Source organism: Culex pipiens, chromosome 3 (genome assembly GCF_016801865.2).
Source record: "Culex pipiens pallens isolate TS chromosome 3, TS_CPP_V2, whole genome shotgun sequence".
NCBI lineage: Eukaryota > Metazoa > Arthropoda > Insecta > Diptera > Culicidae > Culex > Culex pipiens.
Genome location: NC_068939.1, coordinates 41572642 through 41596260, shown reverse-complemented (window position 1 = coordinate 41596260; position 23619 = coordinate 41572642). Strand labels below are relative to the sequence as shown.

The 23619-nt window shown below is 37.4% G+C and overlaps 1 protein-coding gene across 4 annotated transcripts in view; it reads left to right on the top strand.

The window, feature by feature from the left end:
- Nucleotides 1–23619, top strand: part of LOC120412402 (uncharacterized) — a 446365-nt gene that overhangs the window by 342613 nt on the left and 80133 nt on the right. For 2 of the 4 annotated variants that reach the window (XM_039572863.2, XM_039572861.2), the window contains exons 7-11: nucleotides 341–950; nucleotides 1332–1361; nucleotides 3682–4557; nucleotides 5173–5898; nucleotides 8801–8902. In XM_039572863.2, coding sequence (XP_039428797.1) covers nucleotides 341–950; nucleotides 1332–1361; nucleotides 3682–4557; nucleotides 5173–5898; nucleotides 8801–8902 — 2344 coding nt within the window. The remainder of the gene's footprint in view (nucleotides 1–340; nucleotides 951–1331; nucleotides 1362–3681; nucleotides 4558–5172; nucleotides 5899–8800; nucleotides 8903–23619) is intronic. The other 2 variants (XM_039572862.2, XM_039572864.2) reach the window with 2 other exon arrangements.

Sequence of the window (23619 nt, the reverse complement as noted above, 5' to 3'; positions counted from 1 at the left end):
ATACTAAAATACTAAAATACTAAAATACTAAAATACTAAAATACTAAAATACCAAAATACTAAAATACTAAAATACTAAAATACTAAAATACTAAAATACTAAAATACTAAAATACTAAAATACTAAAATACTAAAATACTAAAATACTAAAATACTAAAATACTAAAATACTAAAATACTAAAATACTAAAATAATAAAATACTAAAATACTAAAATACTAAAATACTAAAATACTAAAATACTAAAATACTAAAATACTAAAATACCAAAATAATAAAATTCTTAAATTTTATATTTCAAAAATTTCGAAAATTATAACACTTACCATATTTCACCAGATTACTCCAACGACGGCGTCGAAGACGACGACGACGAAGAGGACGTCAGCGAGGACCAATCCTCCTCGCTGGCGCTCAGCTACAAATCAACCACCTCGTACATGAACCAAATGAAGGGCCGAGCAGCTGCGGCCGCCATGTACAGCTCCAGTCAACAGCAACAACAACTTCAGCAACAGCTATCCGGTTCCGGCAACACGTTAACGGCTCACGCCGCCCTGAAGCCGCAACGCTCGCTCACTCCGGAACGGCTGTACGACAACGACGACTACGAAAGCATGCGAAATCTGAAGAAACAACGCTCGCTGACTCCGGAAAAGCGGTCCCGAACGCCGGACGATCGACCCTCGAAGGCGGCCACCGCACGTGGCAAGGGTGAAATCAACAGCTCGCAGTCATCGCTGGTCTCACGGCAAAGTTCCGGCTCGAGAAGCAGCACGCTGGAGCGAAGATACGACGAGGCTTGCATGAGCCGAAGTACTTCGAGCTCTAGTTACAGCGGTGACGAAGCTCACACCTCGTCCTACCGGAGGAGTCAACTGAGGGGAGGTTCCGGAGCGAATCTACGGCCAGGGAATGTCGGTGGAGATTACAAAATTCGAAGATCGAGGTAAGATCCGTTTCATCGTATATTTAAGATGTGTGTTAGTGTGATGCTTGCTTCTTCCCGAAACCATCTGAGTGTCGTTGTCACCAATACATCAAAAACCCATGTTTCGATTGTTCTCTCTCATCCATACAAGCGCATTTCGTGTTCGCATTCTGCATTTACCCCCACATATATGCCTATTGCTCATGCCGACCCAAATCGATGTCTAAAGTTAACCACCCGAAATTCTCGAAAAAAAATCAAATGCAATCTTTTTTCTCAAATTCTTTTTGTCTTACCAGAAACCACAAAAAAAAACAATCTAAATGTTTTCAAAAACAGCTCGTGAAACAAGAACAATAACCAAAGTCAACACACCTACCACCCAATTCTTTCTTGCAGCAACCATTGTTTGGCAGACATTATGTGTGTGTAAGTGAGAGAGAGAGAGACAGAGAGGGCCGACCGAAACACAGCGCATCGAAATTCGCACACGCACGCACGCACGCACGAATGTGAAAGCGACGACAGCAACCAGTGACGGACGCAACCGCACGCACACAAATAACAATTGGCTTCACGCGCTCGTGTGTGTGCGATCACATTTTCGTGTGGTTTTAGTTACCACACTAATATTCGAAATGTTTTAATTTTTTAACCAAAACAAAATCAAGCACACCTTCATGATTCCATTTCCCTTGAATCCTCGTTTGCGTTTAAAATTACTGAATGGAATGGAATTATTGACAAGCGTCAATATGATTTAATTGACTTATTCGAGCACACTAAAAACAGTTTGAATAACATCTATATAAATAATTGTAAATAGAAATATTCTATTAAAACACATCTATAAATGCGATGTGGGTAATTCTCCGCCAACTCACACAGCAGTTGCCCCGACCCCTCTTCGATTTGCGTGAAACTTTGTCCAAAGGGGTAACTTTTGTCCCTGATCACGAATCCGAGGTCCGTTTTTTTGATAACTCGTGACGGAGGGGCGGTACGACCCCTTCCATTTTTGAACATGCGAAAAAAGAGGTGTTTTTCAATAATTTGCAGCCTGAAACGGTGATGAGATAGAAATTTGGTGTCAAAGGGACTTTTATGTAAAATTAGACGCCCGATTTGATGGCGTACTCAGAATTCCGAAAAAACGTATTTTTGATCGAAAAAAACACTAAAGTTTTAAAAATTCTCCCATTTTCCGTTACTCGACTGCAAATTTTTTTGGAACATGTCATTTTATGGGAAATTTAATGTTCTTTTCGAATCTACATTGACCCAGAAGGGTCATTTTTTCATTTAGAACAAAATTTTTCATTTTAAAATTTCGTGTTTTTTCTAACTTTGCAGGGTTATTTTTTAGAGTGTAACAATGTTCTAAAAAGTTGTAGAGCAGACAATTATAAAAATGTTGATATATAGACACAAGGGGTTTGCTTATAAACATCACACGTTATCGCGATTTTACGAAAAAAAGTTTTGAAAAAGTTGGTCGTCATCGATTATGGCCGTTCATGGTCATCCGCGACAGACACGGACGACGAAACAAAGAGAAACGCAAAAAGTAACTTTTTCAAAACTTTTTTTTCGTAAAATCGCGATAACTCGTGATGTTTATAAGCAAACCCCTTATGTCTATATATCAAAATTTTTGTAATTGTCTGCTCTACAACTTTGTAAAACATTTTTACACTCTAAAAAATAGCCCTGCAAAGTTAGAAAAAAACACGAAATTTTAAAATGAAAAATTTTGTTCTGAATGAAAAAATGACCCTTCTGGGTCAATGTAGATTCGAAAAGTACATTAAATTTCCCATAAAATGACATGTTCCAAAAAAATTTGCAGTCGAGTAACGGAAAATGGGAGAATTTTTAAAACTTTTTTAGTGTTTTTTTCGATCAAAAATACGTTTTTTCGGAATTCTGAGTACGCCATCAAATCGGGCGTCTAATTTTACATAAAAGTCCCTTTGACACCAAATTTCTATCTCATCACCGTTTCAGGCTGCAAATTATTGAAAAACACCTCTTTTTTCGCATGTTCAAAAATGGAAGGGGTCGTACCGCCCCTCCGTCACGAGATATCAAAAAATGGACCTCGGATTCGTGATCAGGGACAAAAGTTACCCCTTAGGACAAAGTTTCACGCAAATCGAAGAGGGGTCGGGGCAACTTTTCCCGATTTCGTGTGAGTTGGTAGAGAATTACCCATGTATTTTTGCAATGAAAACGAATATTTAAATTCATGCATTTATAGTATTTTTTTACATTTCAACAAAAGTTTATGTATAATGATTTCCAATAAATATTGCAGGGCACTAAATCAGCACAAAAAACCCTTTTGAAATAAAATAAAGATTTCTTGTGAATTAGACTTGTGCAGACCGAAACATCATCGCTTCAAAATTTCCGTTTGTCCCATCACCCCATTCCATCAGCACCTCATTAATCTGGCTACCAAAAATTCAAAATTTTAGTCGAGTAAAGCTAACGTTCTTCAAGCAACGCAACCCGCAACGTAAACCACTACACTCCACTTACTCCGTAGAACTTAGAACCTAGAACGCGCCGTCGCGCCGTGGTAGTATAACCTTCCTGCACATCTCAGCTTGGCCAGCCTGAACCTAACCTGAAAATAAAAAAAAGATCGCGCCAACTCTTCCAATATCTTCCGGACAACACACACACACACCAAGCACTAAGCACCTCTCTTTTTTCCATCTTCCACCCTATCTCTAATCCGTAGATCCCTGCAGCTGTCGGAACGTTCCCCGAGCCGGCAACTTCTCCAGCAACAGCAACCAGGTCAGCCGCACAAGGTCGTAGTGCGGCTTGGCAACGTGCCTAAAGAGCGGCCGGCGTACCCTGGCGGTGCGAGGAATCCGCCCAAGTTCCGGGTGTCACCAAACTCCACGCTGGACCGACTCCGACGCGAGACGGCCTCGCACGCCATGCACGCCGGTCAGGTCGACGTGGTGGACAACAAGACGAGCAAAAGCTTCGACAACAACAACTACGGAGTGTACGAGTACGCGGACTTTGACAAGAGCAAATCGTTCGACGAAAACTACATTCTGGACGATCGGGAGAAGCAGCGAGCGTACGTCGCGACGGAAGGTCGATCGTATAGCCATGATCGCGTGTTCGGATCAACGGGGACCTCATCGAGTAACGAGTACAGCCAGTCTTCGTCGTCGCGAAACAGAACTAGTCCGCAAAGTTACGGGGCGCGGTTGTACGACCACGAGCTACAACAGTATTCGGAGCTGGGCCGAAAAGCCGCCATGAGTCGATCGCCGATCATGGGGGGTTACAGTGGACGAAGCAGAGGAGGAACTGCTAGGGATCGCTCACCCGTACCTGGATCCACCAAGCTAACGCAACAGCACGGTAGCTTCCAGAAGGACTTGATGTACGCGGGAATGAGAAGTCTTGGAACGCCAGACTCGGAGTACGACGATCGGACGACGACTACGCCGGATGATCCCGCGGCAGCGGCAGCCTTCAAGGAGGCCGAACTGGTCAAGAAGTTTCTGTACGCCGCCAAGAACAAGCAAATGCAAAGAGAGTCCGGAGGACGTGGGGTGGTGGTACCTCCGGCCGGAACGCCCACCTCTGGAAGGTATTGAAATCTCCTACTCTTCTAGAAAAAACGAAACTACTAAAAAATCGAGCTAAATTGAGATCAAGAACCGGAAGCACACAGGTCACACAGTAGTGTAGTGTTGCGCACCTTAACCTTAACACACTGTCTCTCTCACCCCAAATAAAAAACCCTCCCGGGAACGATTCGGTGAAGCCGGGAAAGCCTAAGCGTACAACTAACAAGACTACTAACAAGGAATTTAAACAACTAGTACGATTAAGAAGCAACTTTTATAACCTTAAAAATACGTAGATTTTACTAAATCAAACAATCAAAACGCACTTGTTATACTGATGTTAACGAAAACCTGTTAATCTTATGGACCTGTTAAAAACAAACGATGAAGTGATTCCAAAGTGTTCTAAAAAAACTTAACAAAACAAAAACTATACTAACTCGCTGTGTAGACGCACACACTAACCTGTAGTAAGCAAATTGGTCCCCCACCGCTACCACTACCACCACAACTCACGCTAGTACCAAAAACCCAAAAAAAAAGACACTGAAGACGCGCGCGCACCCAACAGTCTTCGACCCCGCCCCCTCCTTCAATATCTGAACCAAGCTTTTCCCCTTATTCCATATTTTCAGTTGTACCGCTAGTTCCTGTGACTTTTGGCCACACTGTGGCGCGGCCACGACGCCGCAAACGCTGACGGTCGTCGGCCACGGCCAGTTGACAAAGTCGGGTAGTGAGAACTGTTTGAACAGACGAAGTCTCGTGGTTGGTGACATTGTTCCTACCGGTGTTAGTAGTGCAGGTGGTGCTGGTTCAGGTGAAGTGATTGTAATCAGCGGTGGAAGCCGCGGTGCCACGATGGTCCCCGTCAAGGCCAACAGTTACGGGGGCACGAGCGGGCACGCCCCGCTCCGCAAGCAGCAGAACGTCGAAATCCACGACCGGGATCTGCCGGCGGTGCTCGGAACACCGCGCTATCTGTACGGAATGACCTCGGCCAAGGCAAACTCGATAACGTTCCTCGGTGAGCACGAGATGCCGATCACGCGGGATCCGACCCAGCAGCTGACCGGCGGCAGCAACAATCGTCAGGACTCGACCACTTCCTCCAGGAGATCCCGCGACGGGAACGGAGGAAGCAGCAACAGTAGCGTGAAAAGCAACAGCAGCAACAACTACAAAGTTAGTCGAAGTCCGAACAATCGAAGGCACGGATCCAACGGAAGTGGTGGCTCGGGATCGGGTACGACGGTGGTGGCGTCGTCGGGAAAGGGGGAAGTTGTGGCCGTGGCGGCGGCGTCGACGGCTTCGGTGGAGAAGACTGGCTCTGGAAGCGATGGGCGTGATAGGAAAGCAAGGTGAGTTCAGGTGGGAGGATTTTGGGTATTGTTTCCGTAATAAAGAGGAACAATTTGGCAGGGTAGTTTGCTGGTTGTTGAACATCAGAAACATGCTCACAGCATTTGTCGATAGATGTAGAAAATATGGAATTCTTCGGATAGTGTTTACGCTTCCGGTTCGTAAGCTCTATGTTTGCGTTTAATTCCTTATTCGTTCCAACAAAACGACCAAAATTACCAAATAGACCAAATTGGCCAAAACGACTAAAATACCAAAACAAAAATGACCAAATCAACCAAAATGACCAAATGGCCAAACGACAGAAATGACCAAATCTATCAAAATTGCCAAAACCACAAAAAATTACTAAAATGACAATTTTGATCAAATCGACTAAAATGGCCAAAACAAAAATGACCAAATCAACCAAAATGACCAAATGGCCAAACGACAGAAATGACCAAATCTATCAAAATTGCCAAAACCACAAAAAAAAACTAAAATGACAATTTTGATCAAATCGACTAAAATGGCCAAAACAACCAAAATAGGCAAAACTACACCCAAAGTTAAAGACCGAGGGGATAGTCCTCCCGAAAAGAAACGTGAGGAAAGTACTATTTTGCGTGAGTAAAGACCTCTCGCGTGTTCATTCGTTCATTGAAACAGTTCATCCTATTGAGTGGCTTATATCGACAAATGGCCGCCACTTAGTCACCGAACCATGGTGGCCCATACGTCAAAGGCACGGTTCAATAAGCCGAAGGTCTTGAGTTCGAGTCTCGGTACCGGTACTTTTTTGATAGATGAACTTTTTTGGAAAATGAACCCATGAGTAAAGTACTCTCGGTAATTTCGGGATTTATCCTCTCCGTCCGCACACAGTACCATTTTACTACCGAACCATGCTCTTTATCCTCTCGTATGCCGATGCCCAGTTCTGGGTGTACCAAAATGAACAAATTGTCCATAAGACCAAATCAACCCAAATGACCAAAATCACCAAAATGGTCAACATGACAAAAGTTGCCACGAGATCAAAATGGCCAAAACAACCAAATGAACAAATCGGCCAAAACGACCAAATGACCAAATCGGCCAAAACGACCAAATGACATAAACAGCCAAACGACCTGATTGACTAAATCGACCTAAATGACCAATCGATCAAAAAGGCCAAAACTACCAAAATGACCAAATTTTCCATAAAGGCTAAAATGACCAAATCAAATCAAATTGACCAAAATGGCCAACACAACCAAATGACCAAATCGGCCAAAACGACCAAAACGACTAAAATGGCCAAAATGACCAAAACGACCAAAATGGCCAAAACAACCAAAATGGCCAAAACGACAAAATGAACCAAAATGGCCAAAAATACAAAAATGACCAAGTGACCAAACGACCAAAATGGCCAAATCAACCAACATGACCAAAATCACCAAAATGGTCGACCAAAATGACTTGCCACAAGACCAAAATGGCCAAAACAACCAAATCGGTCAAAACGAACAAATGTCAAAAATGGTCAAATGGCCAAACGACCTAAATGACCAAATCGACCAAAATGGACCAAAACGACAAAATGGACCAAAATGGCCAAAAATACAAAAATGACCAAATGACCAAACGACATAAATGACTAAATCGACCAAAACGGCCAAATCATCCAACATGACAAAATTAAAATGGCCAAATCGACCAAAATGGCCAAAACGACCAAATGACTAAATCGACCAAATGACTAAATCGACCAAATGACTAAATCAACCAAAATGGTCAAAAAGATGAAACCGAATCGACCAAACGTCAAAAATGACAAAAGTTGTCAAAATGGCAAAAATGTGGTAATCGGTGATCGATTGCTTACTATGAGAAAGTAGTATATCGTCACAAGTTTGACCTAAGTTGGAAACCGTAAGGAAAGACGATTTATTGAATATTAATAATAATATTAAACAAATGTTTGTTTGTTAGAAAAAAAAATATGATTAAAGAGTGTGATGAAAACACTAATAAAAAAGTAACTAAAATGTTCATCAATCAGCAAATTACCCTTCAAATCCCTAGCACCAACCGGGACCATCACTGGCTGGACCAAGCTCACTTTCATTATTGTTACGTGTGTTGGTCGGTTCACGTTCGCAATCTGATAAGTCGGTCATTATTGCAGGTATCCAATTGGTAACGAAATTAGTAGCTTCCACTATTGAACGAGTGTAGAACAGCGGTCGGAAATTCTCTCTTTGCTCTTCACCCGTAATGACAAAGGAAATGCTGCAACAAGCTTTAGAATGTGTTTAAATAATTTTGATGATTTTAATTAAGAAGCTTTGCTTAAAATTGGCTTTTAGATTTTTTTTATATTTCATGCTTGCATTCTTAAACAAATTTTCAGCATTTTATTTTATTGGTTGAAAATGCTTTCCGATACTTCACTTAACTATTATGCCAGGATCAACACATCACTTCATTCAATTCAACCAAAATTCAACAATGGGTTACGATCAATCCCAAATATGCCATGAAAAGCGCAGCAAAAAAGATTGCATAACATTAGGCGCATTTATAACAACAGCGCCATCTATTGTATTTTTTTTTTGTTTTTATTGTACCTATTACGAGTTCTTTACATTGTAAATTATCAAAAAGTAAATTATTACTTTTAGGATTTTTTGCCATTTTTGTCTGTGCTCCAGGATATCAGTTTGAAAATGGATCTGTCCGGAAAAATTATCGCAGCACTCAATCATTTTGCCAATACTGTGTACAATCACCATCCTTAGATTTCGGAGTATTTCCGTTGAGTTTCCCTTTCCCCAATACCATCCACTCACTCACTGACAGTAATCTATTTTCATCTCTTTTTTTCCATTCACTCTTTTTTCTCGTTTTCGATATCGAACCCAACCGAAGCAGCAAACCATACTCGATGAGGCCCCGTTCGGCGTCTATCAAGCGGAAGTTCGAGATGAAGCTCAAAAGTCGCTCGCTGCCAAAGTCCTTCATGCGCCACAGGTGAGTGTTTGCTCTAGATTATTATCAGCCTCTGTGTTCACACGTGCAGGACGGATGAAGCCAAACGGAAATTTCCCGCGCGTTTTTCCCACTCTTTGATCTCCTGATAGCACCTGATGGCAACTATTTGGAAAATATTTATGAAACCTACACGAATCGAAGGATCACAGAACATTATCGATTGCTTAAAGCAGTGGAAGTTGCATAACGTTAGGCGCATTCGTTTGAACTTGGCGCCATCTGTTGACTTTTGAAGTGAGCTCCGTTGCACTTGCGTTAAATGCTGTTTTTGTACATATACCATCCCCAAGCTGGTCACAATGTTTGAGTATATCTTTACTCTTATAAAAGTTGCCGAAAAACAACTTTCCTGGGCACAGTAAATAACTCACCGCTTTAACTAGACTTGTTTTTTTATGCAAACACCCACTCGTGTTCCACCCACACCTACGCTCGTAATAGAGTGAAAACAAAAAGCATTTACATTTGCATGGTAAGCTGGAAAGCTGTTACCAGTAGTACTACGGGATGAAAGTAGCCGGATTATATTGTACCTTTCTCGGGTTTCTTTAGCTATCACCGCTGCTTTGTAATACCATCAAAGAGGTCCCTTTTCTTTAGGCAGTTTTTGTCGTTTTTTATGGTTTTTTACCACTTGGAATAAGCGTTATTAAGATATTTGTGTGGGTCAATTGAAAAGGGGTTTAAACAATAAAATATGATTAGGGTTAGTGAATTTCAACCATTATGCAAACAGCGCGAAATTTTCAAATTTCCGTGAAATAAATTATTGCTTGAAAATAACACAAAAAAGTTAATCAGCTTTTTTAACAATTTTAAAAAATAAATCATATTTTCATTCCCTGTACTAACAAGTTATCTACCATTTTTTGTAAAGATTTAATTTAAAAAGAAATAAGAATAGTCAAACTTGGTTGTATCAAGTTAAAAATGAATTTTGCTTGCTTTTTTATCTTGGAAATTATTAGTATGAGTTCTATTCGATAGATAATGTCAAACATGTAAAGAACAATCTAACTTGACTAAAAAGAGCAAATAAAAAAAATAAAAGATTATCTTTTATTGTAATGTTCAAATTGTTGAAGAATCTTTTTAGTCTATCGAAAAACAAAATTATATGAAGCATAACAAGTACTTTCTTTAATTTTAACCTAAGCTTTTCAATGTTATTTAAACATTTTTCACGTTCCGTTAAAATTAGTGTTTGAAACCCTGGAATGTGCATTTTTTGAACGTGTAACATCGATAAGCCTAATTATGACGTCAATTTTATGTTTAAAAATAATTTAAACGATTCTGTTTAGTTTTGAATTGATAAAACCTATTTTTTTCACCTGATGAGTGGTTCTCTACGATTTTTCTATGTATTTTTTTGATTTGGTTGGAATTTTGTTCCATTGAATCATTCAATTTTCCGTACAAGTCTCCACACAATTTTGTGTGCTGGTCACACAAAATGGGTATGTAAATGTATGAAATTCTTTGAGAAGATATTTTCTGATCAATTTGGTGTCTTCAGCAAAGTTGTAGATTATAATTAGGGACTTTTTAGGAAAAATAGGTTCACGGAAAAAAATTACTGGTTTTTACGTATTAAAAAAACGTACGGTGGTTTAGGAGATATGATTTCTTGCAGGAAAATTAAATTCGCAATCGAAAAGTACTTAACAATTTTTTGATAAAATTTACCATTTCTAAAGCTACTTTTTAGTATAAATTTGTGATTTGAAGAAAAAAATTAGGCTGTATCTCGAAAAAGAATTGCCCGATTTTCGAAATATCAGAAAGGGACCATCCATAAACCACGTGAACACTTTAGGGGGGAGGTTTTTTTAAAAGAAGAGAATTAAAAAAAATCAAATAATGTTTTTTGGAGAAAATGTAAATATTACTAAAAAACATAACATTTTTTTTTATTGTAGAATCAAACATGCAATCGAAAAGAACTCTATAGAAATTTGAATTAAGTGCACCGTTTTGAAATATAGCCTCTTAAAGGTAGATTTGATTTAAAAAAATCTGTTTTCGATTTGAAAAAAAAAAAACGTATTCATGAATGTCCTTTCCTGAACAAAAATTAAACCGTTCAGATAATTTCCTATAATTTTATTGAAGAAATGTGTATTGAAGATTGGGCATCTGATTGCTGAGGTACAGATGACAAAAGAAAAAGAAACATACATTGATGTGATGTGTACAAATGTGGTGATCTTTGAAAAATGTCTCGCGTATGTTAAATTTTAAGCAAACTGGCCTGATTTTATCTATTTGTTTTTCTATCCTTAGGCCGTTGCAAATATTTTTCAAAAAATGCATTATTCAACATGTTTGAACTCCTTTGAAAACATTTTACGAAAAGTTTTTTTTTTGCGAAATTTTTTTTTTTTGTCAATACCTCGATATTTTCAAAACTAATGATTGGAAAGCAACTGCACGCCTGTAAAATGCATTTTAAAACACTTTTTTCATCCAAATTTTGAAACCTAGGCTTGTAATTTTTAATTTTTTATATTTTTTTTTATTTTTTTGCCCCCCTTTCCCTCGACTTTGGTCAGAGCCGAGGGACATAAACTTCAAAAAATATTTGCAACGGCCTTAATAACTGGAAAAATTAAATAAATAAAACAATTAGATAATATATCTAGTTATTGATGAATTGGGTCCTAAAATTAAGTTTAAATTTGTGATATTATTGCTCATAACGATAAAGCTTATTTTTCTGAGTACAATGACCCTTTGAACGACCACAAAGGATTTAAAATGGATTTTTAATTGAATTTTAAAAAAATAACTTCATGGTCCTTCTTGACAGAAAAGGTCCTACTTGACAGCTCGTTCCAAGGGGACCATAGTTTATCAATCGAAAAAATGTTGTCTTGTCAATCTTTTTTGCATTAAAATAAAAAAAAAAGTGATTAGAAATGGTTTTTAATCGTGTTTTTTACCGTTGTACATAAAAATTTACATAGGGCTTTAGTACCCAATTAAGATATTTTGCCTATTTCACAATATTGCAGCGAAATTTCATGAAAATATATGCACTTTCTTTGATTTGAATGTTATCAAAACAGTGCCGAACCCACTAATTTTTAATGTTCTTTGTTATCGAGCAATACAACACCACTGTTCCACCCCTTTCGCCCGACGCTATGCTGTACCACGAAACTTAAAAGCTCATGCTGTGGCAACATTATCTAAGCACATGTTTCGACCTAACTATCCCACAAACACACTCACACGTATGCGAAACGAGAAAAATAAGCTTCTCATCTCTGGCACTTCAACAACTCACAGCTAGATGTCGCCCCGGAAAAAGCTCGTCTAAGCTTTTGCTCTCTAAACCGCCGAGCTCACTAACACGACTGAACATAAAGTGTAGATGTGTTGGTGATAGGGTAGTTGCACCTAACCTCGATCAAATGATTTTTGTTGAGGTTAGGTTTGCATTTTGGGAAGGAAACTAATTAGTTCATCTCTAGAGTTTTTTTTTTTTGATTAGGTCCTATAAACATATGAAAGACAATAGTTTATTGGTCCTTTTAAAAAAAAACTCTGGATTTTAAATTGTTCAACACTAAAATAAGTCTAGAGTTTTTTTTGTTTTATTAGGTCCTATAAACATATCTTGACTTTTTTTTGATAAGGTCCAATAAACAAATGTAAACATTGAGTGTATCCCGCTTACTCCGATGGACTTTGACATAAGGTGTGAAAGGGATACACTCAATGTTTACATTTGTTTATAGGACCTTATCAAAAAAAAGTCAAGATATAAAATACAATAGTTTATTGGTCCTTTTCAAAAAAAACTCTGGAAGTTGTTTTTTGAGGTTTTTTGACAACTATGGTAAAGCAATGTTATTTTGAAACATTTTAGGAACTAATTTAAAAAAGGCAGAGATTTTAACTGGGGTTTCATCATTTTTCTCTAGTTAAATGCGTGAGGTCCCTTATTTAATAAAAAAAATCAAAGTAAAAATAAATCAAAATTTTGTTCTATAAAACAGCTGTTTACTGCAAAACAAGCTTTTTTTCTTATCCACTGTGTCATCACCTTAAAACTCTCTCGATCTCCGGGCTCTCTCGTCGGCGGCGTTTTCGCCCCCTTTTGTGCACTCTCTGTTTTTGTTGGATTTCGTCGTTCGTACACTCTCCCATATTCAATGTTCCGTCAGTTGCTAGATCGTCCATCGCCGCCGGGGTTCCCCACAAACGCCAACTTTGTTTCGGTTGAGGCGGTTTAGTTTGCATCTTGATTCAAATCCGACGAGAGGTGGCCGCGGCGACGTCTTAGTAGCCGTTGGAAAGATTCGCACGCGCGCGCTGAATTAGTGACTTTGATTAGTGGCAATAAATTTTGGACGTTTAGTTCTTTGATGTGGCGCCAAATTTTGAACGTAAGGACTTTTGGGCGTAGTGTGCGTGTGAGAACGAGGTGGGAAGGAAGAGAAAAGAGAGGAAGCAGTGCGTGTGGTTGTGCAATGCGCTGTACGGCACGAAAGGAAGGATGAAGCAGTGTTGTGAAGAAGCCGGCTGCTAATGTTTCGCGTGTAATGGGATGTGGTGAGAAGCAGGAAGAGGAGTGGCATGAAATTCTCCGGATTTGTGTAACGTAATTCAACGTGGGTTATTTACGGGCTATTTTTAGAAAAATATATGAAAATCAAAAGTAAAAATACAAGTTTTGTTTAATTTGTAAATGCACATGAAATTTTCATCTTCAAAACTAACAGTGTATAAGTGCAAGCTGCAACTCGAAATTGCAGCGAATACACGCACAAAGAAAAGAGTGCAAAAAATAATACAAAAATAAGTGCAACAGATGTGACCAAAAACAACCCGTCAAGATCCTGTTTTTCACGAGGCCGGCAGCTGCTAATTTTTTGTCGGCCTCCTCAAGTGGCCGGTCTCTGCAGATGCGTTTCAGGGCCAACAGGTCTCGGTGGAATGTCCTAGAAACGGCGACAACGACGACGGGAATCCAGCTAAAAGGATTAAGTTGCCGCGCGGAAGCAACCTTTAAACGGACCAAGGATGAGGCTGAAAAGGTACGGCGTGTCCAGGGCGGGGGTGTGTCATTCTGTGTTGTTGTTGTCGTAATGTACGCCGAGAAGAGTGACAGTTCTGGGGCGCATTGTGATAAAATATTTAAGGCTGGGCATGTGAGTCGGGATGTGACATCCGGATTAAGTGCGGTTACGATGAATCCCACGTGATTCCGGTTGGAAGAGGGACGATTTCACTCGAGGCTGGGGACTTTGGTTGATGGAAATAGATACCGTAAATGAGTTGTAATTAGCTAATCTATTGCCAATCCATGAGTTTGACAGATCTTTTTTCCACAAAGGTGCACCTTTAAACTTGTTTACCTTGATGTGTCAATCCAAATCAAGGTTAGAAACGCCAAGGTGTAAATACTGTCAAACAATGCATTTCAAAGTTACAATCCTCGATGGTTTACTGCTTATTTATCATGGAGGAAGCAGTCTATTTCGTTGAAAAGTTATAATTGACGTAAATTAGATTATCTGAACTCAAAGTTGGCTTATTCACAAGGGGGCGTTAAACGAATACTTTGCGTGGTATTTTCATATGATTTGAGCTTGTCATCTGAACTTTTATATCGATTTACCCAGAAAAGCGAAAGATAAACCACAAGAATAATCTGACATAAATTTATCTAAAAATAGTAACTTTAACGCAACTGACTCATTCCACTTAATATCGCTAAACGTTCAGCTGGGCTTATTCTTCGCACATCCCAACTAGGCAAACTTTGAAGGTTTTACGCAACACATTTAGCGTGTTTGTGCCTTCTTTTTTTTTTTTGTTTGTTTGTTCTCAACCTTAAACATGTGACCTAGAACCTCAACAATGCGTCTTTTTGTCAAACTGACTCAGTCAGATAAACTTTCGGCGAGTTTTGCACATTTTGCAAATATTTGTGACGAGGAGTTCGATTTTGATGATACCGCTGAATAAATATTTTGTTGACAGCTGGAAAATAATAAAAATGAGGGTAGATAAAAACTGTGGATTTTCTTAATATCTGTGACAGTGTGTATTTTTCAAGTTAAATTTTTAATAAATTTAATAATTTTTAATAAAAATTGGTTGATATTATGAAAATATTTAACTTATGCAAATAAAACTGATTTTTTGGTTAACTATGGTGCGATTGATAAAATTTCAATCTGTTTTTCAAATATTGTTTAACTTGTATGATTCGTCTTGAGATTGCTACTGCTGAAAAATATTTCTTGCAAGTTTTGTAAGAAAAGTGTGCAAATTATTTGTTTCACTTAAAATATTTCATGAACAAGATTGTTATTTATATTTCTTTTCAAAAATCCGTTAACAATGCACAACAACTATAGCTATTTGCACCAAATTTTTGTTACACTCATTTAAGTATTAAAAAAAGTTTTTTTTTCGCTTAAATCAGTAAAAATTTACAGAATTTTCATCTACTAGTATTTAAGTAAACGATTCAGTAATTTAGATTTTACTGAATCATCAGTTAATTGACATTTGTCACTTTGACAGATATTTTACTGAAATTTCAGTTCACTGGTTGTCAAAACAGCTGAAATTTTAGCAAAAAAAAACGACAAATTATTGTGCTGAAAATTCGGTAATTTTCTCGTGTCAGTTTGACAGGTGGTTAGCATCGAGGCATTTGTTATTTACATTTTTCTTACCTTTCTTCTAAAGATACACAATACAAAATTAAAAAAACACAACACATTTGAAAGAGTATTGTCTCTCGGCAGCATCCAACCAATAAGTCATATGTGACATTTCAGTTTGACAGATATGCAGTTACTTATTTTTTAGCAATGTTTTCGTTCATTCTTGGTAAAAATGGGGTGATAATGGGGTTGATTTATTGATTCTACGATTGATACAAAAAAAAAAACAAACTTGGCCATAGGCCATTGGAAATTTTATTTCAGGTTTTGTAATAAAATATAAAGGAACAACAACAAAAATTGACTAAAATCAAAATTTTAATTGAAGAAAAAGTGAAATCAATTGTAAACTATTCAGAGTATATTGAATAATGCTCATTAATGTATGTTTAATCAAATGTTTCAAAGTTTTTTCAATTGTATTTTGGAACGTCACATTGGATAAAGTCGTAAAAGTTTTTAAAATTATATAAATTCATTGATATTTTGAAATGAAATGCATGAAGCCTTTCGTGATATTGCTCGCCTAAAAATTTTGAAAATCAAGTATCAAATTTGAAATTTTGTTTCATGAGTTGACAATCAAATTCGTTCACATTAGGCTTTTTAAATTTATTTGTTTCTCTTTTTAATGAAATTGATAGTGGTTAGTTGCTCAAAAAAAAGTGCCTAATATCTCACAAAACAAATTTCACATAACTTAGCGGATATTCTTCTACCATTTGAAAAAACAAGTCTGCGGTTTTGGGGCTCAAAACCAGTTTTGCGAGCTCCACTGGTCTCATCCGTTGAACATACATAGTTTGGGGGGTCGATCTCCCAACTTTGTTTCTGATCCAAAGATTACACGTTAGTTGAGTCGAGCAAAAAGGAAAAGAATTGCTTTTACTCTGCTTTTTGTGTGATGTAATAATTATAGTTTCGTTTCGCAGTCGCAGAAAAAGAGCGCGCATGTCAAAATATCTGACGTGCAGCGTTTAGGGGCTGCAACTTTACGAATTCCGAGGAATGTTCTTCACTTGAAAAGCGCCGGGGTTCTTGTGAAACCGAATGCCAAAGTACGCCAATTGGTCCCCCTTTCTCGAGTAATTTTCGTCATTCCAACCGAGCACGCCGCAATAAAAATCAATCGAAATGCACTTAGGGTATGAAGTGGATGCCGCCAAAAGTGAACTCTTCAAGTGGTACTTTTTTGGCAATTTACCAACGGTCAGTTGCAGATCTCTTCTGGGTGGGGGACTGTCCATAAATCATGCTATTTGCTGGGAGTCAAGTGATCAATGGTTTACGGACAGCCCCTAATTGTGTTCGTTCTCTTCCAACTGAAAGCAGCATCTTCTTCTGAGCAAGTCAAATGAATCGTTCCAACTAGATTAGAAAACTAAATTGAACTGGCGAACATCAGCGATGGAGGGCATTGACGAGGTTGACCGGGTTGTCCCCGGTGAAATCGAGCATGTAACTAACAAAAGTGGTGACGGTGGCGATGTAACTACTAACGGTGAAGAAAAGCCCCAATTCATGGTGGAAGTTGGTGATAACTGTGTAACGGTGACGGTTACGGAGCAGATCGACCAAGATGCGGCTGCTACAGCCTCGGAAGAGCTTAAAGAAGCTGCTGATAAGAGTGTTTTGGACTGCAGCAGACACAGCTGGTGTCTGGATAAGAGTGGTGGCGGGTGAGTAGAGCAGATGTAATTGTTTTTCGAGAAGGAATTTAGTTGGTCAAATATTGTCTAACGAAAAGATGTACTAACATTGTGGTTTCGCTCTGGCGACGGAAATGTCACTGAACTGTGGATAAATGTTTGATGTAAACATGAGAATAGCTGGAATTAAAATGGGGATGTTTGAGCGACAAACATGTTTTGGGAAACTAACAAGTCATACTGTTTGTAGAATCTAATTAGGTTTATCACCCAAGAAACTTTACATGATATATATAAAAAGGTCCAGTGTAAAATAAGCTTTATTTGGGGAGTCAAGATATGATATTCTGAATAATTTGACGATGATTAATCAGTCATGTGAGCTTTAATTCGCTTGACAAATAATTGAGTCTGGACTGTATATTGGCACCTCTTTCGACTTTGATAATTTTGCAATATTTTCTCGTTAATTTTATATTTATTTACTATTTTTTACAGTGTATACAACACTAGATTTACACTTTAAAAAAAAAAAAGCTGTATCTTAAGAAATTATTTTCTTTTATAGATCTGTAGTCTTCACCAATTGAATTTGCATTTTGTGGGAGTTTCAATGAACTGTTGATATGAAAATAATGAATTCCCAAAAACCTTCGCAAATTTGATATTTTGTTTCCATTAAATATTTTCCAATTGGGTCCTAAAATTAAGCTTAAATTTCTGATATTATTATTCACAACGATAAAACTTATTTTTCTGAGTACTATGACCCTTTGTACGACCACACAGGGTTTAAAATGGATTTTTAAATCAATTTAAAAGAATATACTTCGCGGTCCTTCTTGTCAAAAAAGGTCCTACTTGACAGCTCGTTCCAAGGGGATCATAGTTGATTCATAAAGCCCTATTCAATGGTTTATTTAAAAAAGAATAGCCTGAACCTGGATATTAAGTTTATCGGTCTTCCAAAAGCAGCCAACTAAATGCTTAGAAATAGTATAGAAAAATATTCAAAGTATTTTAAAATCACCCTTCATGGTCAAGTTTCGTCCAGTTTTTGATGTTTCAGTTTATAATTCAATTCAATTTAATTTTATCAGTGAAAAATCATTAACAGTTTGTTAATTTTGCGTTCCATTGTCAAATCCATCTTATGTGAAAAATTGATGATTTTTAACTTGGTCAAATTGGTTTCTTGTGATACCTACTTTGCAGATTTTAGCTGTAACTGTACAATGCATACAAGCGAAAAAGTCTTCAAGGATGATTTGTTGCCATCCCACCTTAACCCTCTACAACCTAACTCCGCCTTTAGACGGGCTTCGATCTAAAAAATTCGTAAAAAATCAATTTTCCAACCGATTTTTTAACTTTAAAAAGCATTGGAAAGAAGAACTCTTAAAATTCTAGAAAATTTCAGGGTCGGAAGTTCAACTTGTTTTATGTGAATTTGCCAATGTTTTCTAAAATGTATTTTTTTTTTAGGGGTCAACTTAGGTTGTGTTTTTTACAAACATTTTTTATATTTTCAGTAAAAAGAAGTATGCAGTAATTTTTGTAGTGTCCCAGACTATGCCTCTACGCATTTTTTTGCAATTTAAATGATGATGGTGCCATTCTATAGCAGAAAATGTGAAAAACATGCAAAAAATTGAAAATGTGACTGTAAAAACGTGAAAAAATTAGATAGGCAAAATGTAATTATATAAGTTGGTAGAATAGGCCAAATACTACCAAAAGCTAACATAAACTAAACAAGATAAATGCAAATTAAAATACTAAAAATAAAACAAGAAAAACATAAAATAAGAGAAGTAAAGTTTTTTGTAGAACAAAAGTTGCTCAAAATGACCTCCTGAACACGGAAAAAATAAATATTTTCGAAAAAAGGGGGCAGTAGAGGGTTAAACAAATTTGAGTAGGGTTGCCAAAACTTGACTACCGTAAACCGCGGTACATTGATAGGATTTAAATTTGTTTTTGGAATATTTTCCAACTGTTAAGGTTTTTCTCAAGATTATAATTTTTAAAACATGTACTGGGGTGGGCCACACAAGGCACTATTTTTGAAAAAAAAAAATGTTTTTTCAAAGTTGCATTGAAAACCTTAATTTTAGATTCCGGGGTGACTTTGAAAGTCATAGTTTTTCTTTTTAAAATCAGATTTAAGGTTTTCAAATTTTATTTTAACGTCAATTGTACCATCGCTAAGGTTGCTAATATAGTATCTAAGAAAAAAATCAATGTTCAGATTAAGTTAACTAAGTTTATAAGCTTAAACTTTTTTTTTCAATAAAAAAATAAAAAAACATATAAATTTCAGGACAAATTGTTAAAAAGTCACAATTTTGGCTGAAATTTGTTATGTTTATAAAATTATTGATTCATATTGCATTTTACACTGAATTCGAAGCACGAATCACAAGTTTTCACATTTTATATGAAACTTGTTCTGCTGAAAATGCCCATAAATTTGAAGATTTTTTTGAATTATATTTCAAACCCGCATAATATTATTATTTACAAACTTGTTTTACCTCCTCCTTGTGGAAATTAATCCAAAAAAATCCGAAAATGTATTCCGGTTTCCGATTCGAAATCATATTCATTGAGAAAATCATGACACTTTGAGAATATTAAAATAATGCGATTTATCAACATTTTCCTAATTATAGTTAAATAACTATTTAAACATTTCAAAATTTTATAAAACCTTTTTTGAAGTACTTTGAACACTTCTCTACCATGGTCAGTATGATTCCATAGCATTCCGTTCGTATTAAATTTGTACTCTTCATTTTGCGGAAAAATCTCAAACCTATCAAAGTCACCCCGGCTATCAGTCACCCCGTTTTACGGTATCTTAAGTTTTGGAAACCCTGCTTAAAATTATCATAAAAATGATTGTTTGGAAACACATATCTGTGAATCGCAAATTCACAAACCTTGCAAAGATCAAATACTGCATCTATATTTTGTTAATCTGGCAACCCTGTCATGAAACATCACCGCTTAAAAAATTCTGTGATTTGAACAGGTTTTTTGATTTTTTGATAACATTCTTATTTTTGACATGTTTTTGCAGTTTGATGAATTTGTGCAAATATTCTCTAGAATTGCCTGTTCATCTTGAATACTTACTACGAAAATTATTTTCTGGCAACTGGCTCTTTTGACCAGCTCTCTTTTCACCTGGGATTTATTCTATGTTTAGGTGGGGCCAGCTCACTGACCTTGGATTTGGGTCGCCAGGATCCTGCCATTCTGAAGTGGGGGCTGCCCCAACCTGATTCCCGGGACTGAGGTATGCTGTATCAGCATAGGCCAAGTCTGATACAAGCTATACTTTCCCATAATTTTATTGCCGGCCAACGGGTAGCGATTCTATGTCAACTCTAAAACACAAAAAGTGTCTCCGCTGTGACTCACCCCGACGCACAATCCTGTGTAATGCAATTTTAACGACATCAAATTTAATTCCGCCAATTGTCCAGTCCGCGTATCCCACGGGACTACTGCTGAGAAGAGGGGGGAGGTCCGAAGTTTACCCGTTTCTTGGCGCGTCTGATTCCGACAGGAAAATTTATCACACAATCAAAACTAATGGTTATTCCATGCTCCTAGTAGTACGGATGGTCACCGGGGATCAGATGAGGAGGAGTCTGGTGCACTCTACAAATCTCCGTTGGCACGATGGGATGACTTGACTCGGGAGAAGCAAAGAGCTGTTAAGTGACTTGTAACCGATGCTCGTTCCCGCTGGATGTTATCTGATTGTTCTATGGAGAGCAAGCATGCGTTGGAGGAGCTCAGCCAGTTGAGCCACTTTACCAAGATTAGAGCAACAGTCACGCACATATTTGCTGCGACGAGATGATAATCTCGGTGGATCCGACCGTCCGGAAATCAACCGGAGCCGTCGTCGTCGGTCCGGCGACCCACGTCTTCTGCACGGTCCGTCGAAGCTCGTGTCGAGTAGGACGTGAAACTATTTGGATGGGACTCTGCGTTGAGACTCGTTGAGGTGTTAACGGGCCGTGTAATGCCGTCATTCGAGAGCAATTTCCACCGCCGTCGTGGAAGTGTTGCCAGCTGGAAGTGAAATTTGTCACTTGAGCAAATCTAACCCATTTCGCAAAACGACGCATAAACTTTCGTTTTCTAAAAACCGATAGCAAACAGGCTGCGCAACTTTTTGAGCAGTTGGACTTGGTTAAATCCCATCACACACCTGTAGATTGCGTATTTTCCACTTCATCTGCCTTTGACCAGAGCCGGCCGAACCGTTGAGAAAGCGTACCCTAATTTGATTGGATGTGGTCGTCCGAGAGTGCAAATCAACCGACACCCAGTTCTTTTGTATGGACCGCAGTCAAGGTCTGGGCGCGTTTCGAATTTGCGGTTTCGATTTTACGAGTGTCTCTGAAATTTCTTTGCTTCTTTTCTAACTTAATTTTAATAGCATTCTAAATTTAGTCTTCAAAATTTCAATTATTTCTCAAAAAAGTTTATCAATTAAAGAACCACCGGCAGCAGCAAAAACAGCCACTGCCGATGACCGAGTCTCAAACTGGTGGAAAATTGAATTAAGAAAATTTATTCCGCCAGTCGCAATTTTCCACTTCCTGACGCGATGGTACATGACAGGCCAGAGTGCTGTCACAGACAAGCGGACAAAAATCTATCTCTCTGATAGAACAAATTCTCAAAACGAGTTCCACCTCTGCTTGTCTGTGGTATTTTTTCTCCGTTTGGTCTGACCGAGGGCCAAAACAAAAAAAAAAGAAGATGTCACAATACCTGAAACTCGCGCCGACACAGAGTGAAACCGAAAGATGGCGCTCAGTTAAACAAAATAAAATAAAAATGTCGCGCAAAACGAGCTTATGAAAAATTGAAGCTGGAAAATTCGCTCTCGAGTTTTCCCGCCCGAAGGGGTGGGGGCCGCGGGAAGATTGCTTGCCAAATGGAACGTGAACATGAAATCGCAATTAGAATTGCTGACTGTCGTCCTCCGGGGCCGGAAAGTTTGTGTTTATTTTTGGAAATTGACTTGGCGAAATTTTTTTGGCATGTACACAGCAGTGCATTTGCATGAATAATGAAAGGGTAAATTTGGGATTTATTACATATTTTATTATTTTAACTGTGTTATTTCGTCATTCCAATTATAAAAACAAAATGTATTTTTTCCAAAACGTCTCTCCTTTCAACAATATTTTTCACTAATGAAAGTGAAACATACTAAAAAACCATATTAATTTTGCGTTACGTAATAAAAGAACGCTCCCTAAGAGGACTAAAAAAATATGGTTACATGTTTTTACCCACATTTCTATTTCACTTTTTACGGATTAAATTGCACAAAAATACAAATGCATCTTTGAAAATGTTTCTTCCAGGATGATCGGAAATGCAATTTTTTTCGAAAATTTGGGTTTTCTTGTATTCAAGAATTCATTTTGAGTAACTTTTGTCCTACGGAAAACTTTGCTTTTCTTGTTTCAGTATTTAAAAAAAAAATATTTGCTTCAACCCTCTACAACCCAACCCCTGCTTCTAGGCAGGCTTCGATCTAAAAATTCTTCAAAAAGCCCAAAACTCTATTTTTGAATTATTTTTTACTTAAAATATTTTTTTACATAAAATATAGAAAATTTTAGTGAAAACGATGAAAAGTTAACCTCAGAAATAACTACATTTACAAAAACATTGGAAAAGTCCCCTAAAGAAAGTAATACTTTAAACCACAAAATTTTCTAAAATTTCTAGTCTTCTTCTTTGTAATGCTTTTTAAAGATAACAAATTAGTAGAATTTTTTTCACGGATTTTTTAATCGAAGCCCGCCTATAGGTGATTGTAGAGGGTTTATTGTGCTTCAAAAACATTGGAGATTGGAACAATTATGACAGAGTTCGACAAACAAATAGAAAAACATTACTGATATATATTCGTACCTGAATATTTGAAGCAGTGTTTTGTTGAATCAAACTTGAAACACAAAAAAAAAGATCTTTTACTCCGGAAATGTTTACCAAGTTTTTAATATTTTGCAAAAAAAAGCACATTGTTTCAAAAATATATGGCTAGGTTAAACAATGCTAATAATATCTAAAAAAAAAAATACTCAGATTTTTTTTAAGTAAAAAAAAGTTTTTAAACAATATTAACCTTATAACAGAATCAAAAGTTCAATATTACACCATTTTCAAATGTTAGTCCTGATTCCAAAACATACATTTTTTTTCAAAGAGTTCAGAAAATTTCATAAATGCTTACTTCTTGAAATTGAAAGCCGGATCTTTTGCTTCTGACTTGTACTTGAAAATTGTGTGCGAATTGGGCGACACTTTA